This window comes from Polypterus senegalus, chromosome 8 (assembly GCF_016835505.1).
Source record: "Polypterus senegalus isolate Bchr_013 chromosome 8, ASM1683550v1, whole genome shotgun sequence".
NCBI lineage: Eukaryota > Metazoa > Chordata > Cladistia > Polypteriformes > Polypteridae > Polypterus > Polypterus senegalus.
In genome coordinates, this window is record NC_053161.1 from 140,503,488 (window position 1) to 140,515,374 (window position 11,887).

The window sequence follows — 11,887 nt, forward strand, 5'->3', positions numbered from 1 at the left end:
TTTCACAGCATCAATTTGGAAAACTAAAATTGTAGCACAAATCATTAAGTAACCTAACCCAGGATTTTTAGTCTTGTCTTGTTTGTATGCATGACCTATTAAGCAGTTCAATTCAATTCAGATTTAACAAGTCATCTCTGTAGGGCTATCTTACTGTATGGGCACAATGGGCACTAGCCAGGGGACCCAGGAGTGTAGGGGCCCAGGATTTTTCAGAGGCCTATGTAAAGTTTCTGTTTTGCTATCAAAACAGGGACCCCAGCACATTACTTTGCCTGGGAGCCTATGATGCTGGTAAGATGGACCTGTGCCTCTGATGTCAACGACATCCAGTTACAAGATGAATCTTTGATGAGGAGCCACATTTCTTTGATATCTTAACTAAACTATGTCATACAGTATGTCTTCCTTTTCTTTATCACTCTCTAAAGAGATCTTGTTGGACAGTTTTCATACAGGGAGGCTTTCATTTTATTTGTACCTAATTTTTTCCATTATATGACACAGTATACTTTTATTTGAGTCACAGTAGTAACTTCAGCCATCAGGAAGCTAATGGTTGCAAAGTGGTGGGCACTGCTGCCTCACCAATTCAGTGTCCTGGGTCCTAATCTTATGCCAGATTGTTGTCCATGTGGATTTTGATTGCTTTCCCTGTTGCCCATATTTTAAGCACTGTTTTTTTTCTCTCAATTCCTTAAAATGTCCATGCTACATTAATTGGCAATCCCAAATTGGGCCCAATCACACACTCTAAGGTTAGTTTCCTCCCATGTGTCTGGTACTGCCATGATAGGTTCTGGACTTCTATTAGTTAGAACTGGATTATGGTTTGAGGATATTATGTTATGAGATATTTTCTGCTCTGACATGATTTTGGGAATATAATTACACAACAAAATTGCTGGTGCTAAGTTAATCATTAAAAGAACATATAGGAACCACTTTAGAATAATTTAACACTGAAAGTTCCGCGGTGCAGTAATAGTTGTCTGTATTCTGAATTAGTTTTTCAATATAACATAGGATTATTGGGTCATTATTGTCCTGTACAGATAATATGGTAGAATTCTTATATGCATGTGTTAACATGCAACGTTTCCACTTTCCAGCATCATTACTTATTATTAGGAAGTAAAAATGTTAGGTCTGAATACACAATGGGAGGTCTGAAAATCGAGAGTACACCTTATGAGAAGGATTTAGGAGTCATAGTGGACTCTAAGCTATCAACTTCCTAACAGTGTTCAGAAGCCATTAAGAAGGCTAACAGAATGTTAGGTTATATAGCACGATCTGTGGAGTACAAGTCCAAGGAGGTTCTGCTCAACATTTATAATGCACTGGTGAGGCCTCATCTTGAGTACTGTGTGCTCTTTTGGTCTCCAGGCTACAAAAAGGACATAGCAGCACTAGAAAAGGTCCAGAGAAGAGCAACTACGCTGATTCCAGGGCTACAGGGGGTGAATTATGAGGAAAGATTAAAAGAGCTGAGCCTATACAGTTTAAGCAAAAGAAGGTTAAGAGGAGACATGATTAAAGTGTTTAAAATTATGAAAGAAATTAGTATAGTGGATCAAGACTTGTATTTTAAAATGAGTTCATTGAGAACACAAGGACACAGTTAGAAATTGGTTAAGGGTAAATTTCACACAAACATTAGGATGTTTTCATTACACAGAAAACCACAGACACAGGGAATAAGCTACCAGGGAGTGTGGTAGACAGTAGGACTTTAAGAACTTTCAAAACTTAACTTGTTGTTATTTTGCAAGAATTAAGTCAATAGGACTGGAGAACATTTGACAACAAATTGATTACATTTGTTTTGTTTTTTTCTGATTGGGGCACAGGCAGTTGAAGTGACTTGCTCATGGACACACGTGTCACTAGTGCAATTTCAGCCCACAGCTTCAGGGGTTGAGGTCTAAATCCTTAACCACTACTCCACACTGCCTGCTGTGACGAGTGATATAACTATTAGCATCACATTTCTAGACTCCAGTGATATTTTAAAGCCTCAATACTGAAGCCCTAATGATAAGAACAACACATCCACTGCCACACACTGTAATAAAGCATAACTCTTATACATATTGTATCAGAAAATTATATATATTGGTAATTTTGATTAGCCTTACAAGATCATTTCTTTGTGCAGAGTTATAAAAATATCCTGCAGTTTTTGAACCCACAGTAAGGTAGACACAAATTGGGCTTTTTATAAGTAATAATGTACCTGTAACATTTTTTCTTTATGGTAATGGGATAAGTGAAGCAGCAGATTACAGCATTTGTGCCCGTGTGGAAGTGGCCTTCTGTGTGGGGCTTGCATGTTCTCCCTATAATATCATGTTCTTCTTCTGAATGACATGTAGTTAGGCAGGTCTGCAAAACTAAACTGTCCCCTGATGAATAAATGAGGATGTGTGGGTGAGTTTGTCTTTTCACAAACAGGCATCCCTTCCAGGGTTGGTTCCAGTTCTGAAGTACATTGCTGCAGGAATAACATTTTATCCAACTCCCTGTGCCACCTGTCTACGAAGGGTTGAAATCCAAGTAATAAATGTAAATCTGAGTATAAACATTTGCATTTCATTCTACTGGAATGTATTTTGTAACATGTAATAAAATGCTAGAAATGTCTGTGATGTACTATCTGTTGGAATGACAAATGTAATGCTGATGTCTCTAGCCACTTGGCACGGTATACATAAAAGCAGTGTTAATGATTGTGATGTACCATTTGTTGGAATGACAAGTGCAATGCATTTTATTACTACAACTGTTTGTGATGTGCCACCTGTTGGAATAACTGAAAGATAGCAACCAGAAGGAAGTACAGATACACAGACACACACTTATATTATTTAACGTGGATACTGAATTTAAAAAGTGCCCAGAATGGATGGATGATCAGAAGGATGATTTTCGATCATCTCTGATTCTCAGTGATGAACTGGCATCCACTCCAATTCAAGTTCGATTGCTGCTGGAGTTATCCACAGTTTTTTTTGCAATCATCATCATTATTATCATCATCATCATAAAACACTGCATCTGCTCTGTGATTGTAAAATTGAAAATACAAAATATATTTTTTCATTCATATGGTGAACCTACATATTCAGCAGGGAATCGTTACAAGTGGAACCCTGTCCAAACATAAATCAGTCCAAGACGGGACGCCAGGTTTTCCTAGGTCATAAAGAAAAAACAAAAAATAAATAAACAAAAACAACCAATAAATAAGAAAGCCCACACCGCGCCACGCAATGCCACTCGGCCTAACTGACGCCCTGCGCGATGCGGACACCACGGATTGTGTAGCGGATTGAACGCAAGTTGTTTCTGTGGGCGCAGGTGGCGGAACTTCTCGGCGGCGGCAGCAGCAGTAAGCCCTGGTCCCAAGTAAACACCTTTATTTCTGGTAGCCGTCAACGCAGTGGCCCACTTCAAATACGCCGCGTAGTGGCCGGTGACCGTACCTGATTTGGGGTAGGTGACGATCCATATGTCACTGCTCCTGAGCGAGAAGTCCGCGATCTCCTCCATCTTCCCTCTGCAGAACGGGGGGAGCCTCACTCCATTGTATTCAAAGTACTTGCTTTCAAACTCCCCTGGGGTGCTGGGCGTTTCGGCCTCACTCTCTGCCATCCTGCGGTCCCCGCTGGCAAAGCCTCGTGTTTTTATGTGCCGATATTTCTAGCCAGTATAAAAATAATGAACAATGTACGCCCGGATCAGACGCACTTCAAGTCAGAGAATCCCGTGGCGGAATGGAAAGAAGCCTGTGACCTTCAGCAAATCAGCTCTGCTCGAAGTGATGTAATGTAGCTCCTGACGATGCCTCAGCATCAGCACCATCAGCGCTTAAAGGCGAAGGCGACTCTCGAGCTTGAGCGCAGTTTCTAATGTGGAGCTCGCAAACGACAGCTAGCTTGCCTCTGAAATGTATCAGAGAAGTTCCGGGCTCCGGCTGGGATGGCGGCCTGAGCGATCTACGTCGGGTTATGGCATAAATCCTTTTAACACATAAACAGCGGGTGATTCGGCATGCGTGGGAGCAAAACTGTGTATGTCTGGGAGTGTTTGCACTATATGGAAATTACCTAAATTCGCAAGGAATTTAAATTCTGGGGCGCATAGTTGCACTGCCCCATATAACTCACGTTTCAGATTCTGACTGAATATTCTCCACTGGGATTTCAGTTTCCTCTCACACTCCATTAGACTAACTGAAAACTCTAAAAGGGTCAGCCAAAACTAGACTGTAATTAACTGTTATCCTATAACAATGTACAAGGTACAATGATTCAGGAAAAGAAAGGGTTGCCTGGTTTGTGTGTGTTTCAGAGAGCAACAGATGGAAAGCACATCAACTGGACAGCATATGTCCACCCATACAAAGTAGATGCCTGGCAATGCCCTTCCAAATGTATTATTACAGATGAATATTGTATGACCACCTTCCAAGAAGTACTTGATGAAGACTTCTGCTCCCTGTATACACCATGTAATGAAGTTCACTCCGATACTGACTTCAATGTAGGTATGCTCAAGTCAGTCTTACCTTGTCAGTCTGATTTATGCCCCTAGATTGGAACCTTTCTTTTAGAATGTTGGTCACCAGAGGTTTGTTTTTTCTTGATCTTTACATTTCCTCCATTACCACCAGGCCTAACACATACCTAGGCAGACAGTGTGGAGTACTGGTTAAAGCATGGACTTTCACTCCTGAGGTTGAGAATTGAAATACTGACCCTGTGTGACCATAGACACGTCACTTGACCAGCCTGTGCTCCAATTGGAAGACCAAAAGAAATGTAACCAATAGTACCATAAATGTAAGTCAGCAAATAAGTAAATCCAAATTCAAAAATATCAACCATATTTATATGTATTTATATTTATTTATTTATATATTTATATTTATATATATTTGTCATTATATAAAAAGTCTGAATTAGCGTGAGCCACCCAAATTCTTGGTATTCATAAGAAATGTAATAATTTATTATTTATTGTAGAAGTACATAATAATAATAAAAAATTTATATTCATTTGGAGAACCTACATATTCAGTAAATAATTGTTACAAGTCAAACCCTATCCAAACATAAATCAGTCCTGGATGGGACTGAAATATTAAAATGTGTGTGTCAATTTAAATGTTTAAACTCCATTGTAATGGAAATTTATCATTCCCACCCTTTACCCCCCACCCCCCGTCATAATGGTCACAGAGGACTAGATCTCTAGTAAAGAATCTAAAATCAAAAATAACATCATATTTTAATCAATGACCTTGAAACAGTCTAAAATGATAACCTGCATGATTATGTTTGAAATTTCTCATTTTTACCCTTCTTGGAGTGGCTCTTAAATGGCTACGGCCACCGGTAAAGGATGATATTTGTGATCAGCAACCTCAAAACAGCATAAAATGACATTCCACATACCTAAATTAACAATCCTAATTTTAAAAAATATTTTAAAAGGGGTAATTCTGACCCTTCATATCCCATTAACAGATGAACTCCAGGACCATTTGATGTGGCATGCACAACTTAAGTCCTTCTGATCATTTTTGCTGAAGACACCTATTGGTTTGCTGTTTATCATAAAGGTGCAATTTCCTATGCATATGGTCTCAAATGTGGCTTTTTCAGGTCTAAATGTATGGGAATCCTAAAATACTTGATGTCTTACATAACTAGATATCAAGATGAATTGTACAGCTATTCATAAGTGATGTTTTTTCCATACCAGGGAGTAAGGAAGCAACAGAGAGGAAAAAAAAGCTAAAGTAATTTCAAAGTGTTCATAAATAATTCTTAAGAACATCATTTAAACTGTGTCTTCTCTCTGTTGCTGAAAATGTCTTGTGCTGTGATATAACTGACCAAGCTAACTTCAACTGAATTAAGGTTGGCAAGGTTGAATTTCATAGGTTCAGAGACCTGGGTTTGTCACCATCTGAGTCTACATGATCCCCCTTTGACCACATAGTTCAATTCTGTAATTCAACTTCCAAAGACATGAGTTCATCATTTGGACATATCAAAGCTGTTTTTCAAATCCTTCCTATGTCAAAGTGTGTTTTCCCTGTGCTTGCTGGACTTCTTCCACCACCCGAAGTCAAGCAGGTCATACAGCAAAGGTGGGCCTATTGTGACACTTTTAGACAAACCTCATATTACTGGTTGGTTTCTTGCTCCTTCCCAATGCTGCTGTCATAAGCCCCAGCTCCCCATGATTCCATACTCGAAGAAATTAGTTCAGTAAATGTGTGAAAGAACCTAACTGAAAGTTATATCTTAAAGGGACAGTGCTAAAATTCACTGTCTGATGCTTTTCTATCACGTTTCATTAGTCCTGAAGCTTCAGGCAGATAAGAAGCCCTTCTTCTGAAGTTTATTTCCTTTCGTCTCTGCAGCACTTTTCTGGAATCTCATACCAAAGCTCCACTTTGCCTAATGCCAATCTCCCAGACACAATACCCATCACCAAGCATCTCTCCCAAAATGATTGTCAGTCATGCATTAAGCAGGCTTTTAGAGTTAAATGTATGTACTGACAGATGTTTGAAATCACAATTAACAAAAAGGACAGGGTTATTATTTAGTTCAATTTAATTTTATTCAATATTGGATATATGATGAAATCAGATTTAGATGAGATGCCTGTCTTTGAACATCATACACAAAGAAGGAACCAGTCTGAATGGGACGCCAGCTCAGCTCAGAAATCTAATAAAACAGTAAATGTTCATTTATACATTTAATGTACTAAAATGTGAAAGAGAAGGAAATGTTAATTAAGTTGTCAGGTAAATAAGTCAGTTTAATTTCATGTTGTGCCTTTAACAGTGCACGTCATTACAAGGCATAACAGCACATAAACTCTTAAAATGATGGTCCACCCTTTGGGTAATGCTGCATGCTTGCAAAGTCCATGTGCCAGGTTGGACGCTATATCAGTACCATTCAGCCTACTAATTAGGAAGAAAGAAAAACAAAAAAAAAATTAACATTCAAAGAGGCCAGTGGGCATGTTGGCCTGCTTTTCCATTTCAACAAATTAGAATCACCCCTTTGCCATCAGCCCCAACCTTGTGGTCCGGTTTATTTTCTCCATGACGGTAAAATGACATCTTTGTACCGAACCACAAGTGCATCCCGTACAGCAATTAGAACAGAACAGCCGAGGCTAAAGGCCAAGCAGTTCAGCTAATGCACATAGGACCTGAAAAACCAAGTTTAAAACATTGTCACCATTAATGTATCCAAACATTCTCAACCTGAAAAATACATGTGTGAGTGGCACTGCAGGCAGTGAACCGTTCCAAGTGTGTCATCTGATTTGCCAGGCTGTCAGTACATGGAGCTGTCAATGGAAGGCCTCAGCAGTGCTGTCAGAATCAAGGGCCTGCTGGATATTACAGAGAGGCTTGGCAGAGTTTCAGATGTGACTGGCACTGCGCTGGTTTCAGAGAAGACAAATGAGAGCATTTCAGGTCTCCACTTTTGCCTTATTATGAGTAGCTTCTTTTTTCTCCAGGTTTAAGGGGCTTTGTGACCTCAGAGCAGTCAGTCTTTTCTAAGCCATAAAGTGTGCTCTGGCACATACAGTGCCTAGCAATCAACCACATGTCTGTTCAATCTTTGAACCTGACTTTCTTAAGAAACTGAAGAAAATTCTGCACAGACAAGGAGACAATGAAAAAACACCCTGTAAACAGGGACCAAATCGGCATTTAAAGCTAAGTCTGATATTGGATTTAGCATACACAAAGCTCGCTGATGGGTCTCTTCTTTCACTCTTAACCATATCCATTCTGAATCTCTCACACTTACCCTCATTACTTCAAAATTGAATTATGTAGGATAAAGTGCTTCATTGTAGGAGGCATTCAGTGGCATACATGTCTTATTAAGATAGCAGACATAGCAAAAGACATCCCAAAGAAATGATTCTGCAGCTCTACCTGTGATGATCCTGCCACTCAAAAAATATCAAAAAGGAGTTCAGAAACAAAGCCAGACCTGAGCACAGGTCTTTATCCAAGGAACAGAAATAGTCTAACTGTAAAACTGAAAAGGCAGGCTGAAGGCCTGCACAGGCTATAAAATGGAACAAATGTTTTTAAATATAAAATATATTAAAAGTGACCACAAAAGAAAGAAAAAAAATCTCTGTTCCAAGATTAAACAGATTCCACGTTATTCAAAAGGTATACAAGAAAAGCAAGGCAGAAACAGCAAGGAGCATAACAGATTTTGCTGAAAAGGTGGAACCAAAATCCAGATAAGTCCAATTATACAAAAGCCATTGAGAGTACAAATGATATTGATGTATTCCTATATATATATATATATGATATATAACTGCTTATTTGCATTTTTCTTCCTTTCACTTACTCAGATTTAGACATCTGGCTCTCTATTTTGTGTTTTTTTTTGTTGCTGTAGATTATGAATGTACTTTTTTTCCTATTAAAACTTACTTTTCCTTATGTTATTTGAATTTTTTCCATTATTGTCACCATTTTAGTGCCATCATGCTCACTGGTTGTTAGAGCAACTTGAGTGTTTCTAGGGGCATGCTTCTGACTAATCACCCAAAAGGGTTAAAAATCGCTCCAAAAGGTTTTATCTTCATGAGTTTGTGGATTCAGAAAATGTTTTTGTCACTCATGCTTTTGCTGAAAAATGTCCTCTACTGCTAAGATTCTCTGGGATTGACTTGTACAGTCCTTTTTGACTTTAGTTTTATTTTTGTGTTTTGGCTTTGGTTACATTGCCATTCCTTGCTGGTTTTTGACCCTTTTTTGGCCTTTTTGGCTATGAAAGTTCTCCCAGTTACTTAATAAATTCCTTTACTAGTATTTTCAGCATTACAGATAGTAGGGGTCAAAGCCAGGATATCCAAACATCAAAATGACTCACAGACCAAAATACAGGAATCAAAAGCAAAGCCGAAGCAGCAGTGTAACTGTAGCATCCCCTTATACAGCATACTACTAGGGGCATGTCCTCAGTTGCATCATTAAGCACAACAAATGGGAGACAAGGTAGAGAGCTAAACATACATTAATAATAAAATACTGAATTGCAGAAACTATTGTACAATACAGTGTTAAATAGGTAAAACACAGAGCACAAATAAAAACAGAATTAATATGCAAAATATGTAAAAGACAAAAAAAAATATTAAGGAAATGAAAAACACACTTAAACCAAGAAAGAGATCCTGTGCTTCATCCGATTAATCAGAGGTTAGCTGACATGTCTACATTTGTTTCTAAATCGGTAATGCCAAAATTAATCCTCTTCAAACTGATGGACCCAATAATACACCTACAAGCAGGTGCTGGTTATGCAACTGGAAGGGACCTGGAAGGGATCTAAAACTAGATGCATGTGTCTCTTCTGTCTCTTTCGAGCAGGATGCTGTTACTCTTTTATTTTGTGACTAGCTTTTATCTTTATTTAAGTCTGTCTGTTGCTTTTGATTTGGTTGATGAACTTTTTTGTGCTGTAGTGTTTTGATCTCAGCTGTCTCCAGGTTACTCTGCCTGTATTCCCCATGAATTACCTCCACCTCACTGAACTGTTTTTAACCTTTCTAATTCAACCTTCATGGAAATATCAAACAGGTTACTTTAAGATACCCACATGTACATTTTTAGAATGTCACTTACCCATTCATACTTAAATGATACATTGTGAAAGCACAGTCAAAGTAGCCAAAGAAAATTCAACACCATTTCACACAAATAGAGGCCAGATGTGAGAGTCAAACCCAGGATTTGGGCCTATGTGGCAGCACTGCATTCCTCTGTTCCACCACGCCATCAAACTACAGTATAATACGATAGCCTAAAATATGCTTGCAGGAAGGCATGTTGAGTGTCAGAACAATGCTGTGCATTAAACTCCAGCACCTGAAAGCCACAGTTCTGTACGGCTGAACCCAAATGGATAAGTGCTGTTTCTTGTTTTCTTTTCATAAGCATGCCCTAATAAACTTTAAATTTAGAATCCTGAACAGAATATGTACACTTTCAACTCACTTCAATTTAGTTGATTTTGATATATAGCTCTTTGTTGAGACAGGCTGAGAGTCCCTTTATGGTTTTACAGATAAAAAACAGTAACTGAGATATACATAGCCATGCACAACATATTCTGGTCAATTATTCATCCATCTGTCTAGTTCAACAATTACCAGAGGATGCAAGGAAGCAACCATTCCTAGGTGGGATTGTATGTCAGAGATCACTCCAGAATCAAATGTAGCAGGATACTGAAGATGAAAATGGGTAGCTTACACAGACTCCACACAGAAGGCTTAAGCATTCATGTCCTGAGCTGAGGTCTAAATGTAATGAGGCAGCCATGCTATCTGCTGTGTCACTGTGTTGTCTATAAGATACACATTTGCTTTATAAAGTGATTTCCCTGGCTGTGCTATCACAAAATACCAACAAATAAAATCATAAAATTAAAGATCAGTGAAGCAGTGGATTGACTGGTGTGCAAACATCACAATGTAAGATGGACATGCAGGACACTAAAGGCATAAGGGCAAAGCAAGGAGACATAAGTCCAATATAGGGTTGAATCTATGAAAGGGTAAAAAGGAACAGAAAACCTGTGGCAGAACAAAGCAAAGTAGACTTCATTGTCACAGGTGAAGTACAAGATAATAAAAGAAGCCTGTTAGGTGAGTACTTTTCAATGGTAATGATCAGAAACAGGTTAAGCCACATGTCAGGTGTCATATGATGGTCATGGCATATGACCCTGAAGCTGTCTGGAACTGGTTCATCAATGAAGGGAGTCACTGAAAAAAGAGGGCAGCAGCATGATTAAATAAAGCTCCTTACATATTCTTGTACATGCATAAAAGGCTGACCCCTTCTATCTTGGATTGAAACAATTTTGGCTGGTAAAACATCTGAAGATGTGTTGATTAGTGCTACATTAATTCCTGGCCTGCTTTCTGCTTTGAGCCTGATGTTGGCTAGGTAAAATTCCAGCTCCCCAAAGCTCTGTAGGTTCAGAAAATTGATGGGTGGATGGATGATTGATTGATTTTAAAAACAGATAGTTGTCATTCATTCTCCTAATACCTGTAGGCTGTGGGAGGAGCTACCTTTTAGAGACATTATGTATACACCTAAGCATGCTACATCACAGAGGCAGTGGCCAAAAAAGATGGAAACCACTGAGTGATTGAGAGACGCAAAATCAATTTTGGTTTCTGATCCAGTTCAGAGCTAACATCCTAAGAACATATTCCAATGTAAGGTGGTTCCACTTAAGTGCTAATCAGATATGGTTTTCTATTCTAATCCCAGGTGCAACAGAGATCACTTACAACTATATCAATAGGCTCACTACTTCTCCAATAAAATGACTTTCTAAACTGCTCATTCTGTTGGATGGTGCTCACTTCCTGACCAAAAAATGTCGACCACAAAAATTGCTAATGCAACCATCCAATTCAGCATTTGAACATCCTTGCCATTAAGAAACATTACAGACAGTGATGAGCACAGCAGGCAAGTACTGATTTGCATATAGTTTCACAAAACTGAGAACAAAATTTGCTTAGCAGGTGTCACACACATGTGAGTAGGAAGGAGCTGTATGGACCAAGGGAAGGTAATTCCACGCCAGGCCAGAAGGTGTCTGGGTGTACTAAACCTTCTTCTGTTGCCTCTGCAGTCCAAATACAGGAAAACCTGCCTGATTCACCCTTGATGAAGAAAGTCACTGTGTTTACTTCTGTGTTTACTTGTGTTCTTTTCTGCAGCCGTGTAATTCATGTAATCTGTTGCATGTAAGTAAAATCAATTCTATTTGTGCCTCTCATC

The 11,887-nt window shown here is 38.8% G+C and overlaps 1 protein-coding gene across 2 annotated transcripts in view; it reads right to left on the reverse strand.

The window, feature by feature from the left end:
* Positions 1 to 3,946, reverse strand: part of sult4a1 (sulfotransferase family 4A, member 1) — a 67,335-nt gene extending 63,389 nt beyond the window's left edge. The window contains exon 1 of one of the 2 annotated variants that reach the window (XR_005634726.1): positions 3,489 to 3,946. Coding sequence is in view for 1 of the 2 variants with exons in the window: in XM_039761831.1 (XP_039617765.1) it covers positions 3,489 to 3,657 (169 nt within the window). In the remaining variant the exon portion in view is untranslated. The remainder of the gene's footprint in view (positions 1 to 3,488) is intronic. The other variant, XM_039761831.1, reaches the window with a different exon arrangement.
* Positions 3,947 to 11,887: the final 7,941 nt, after the last annotated feature.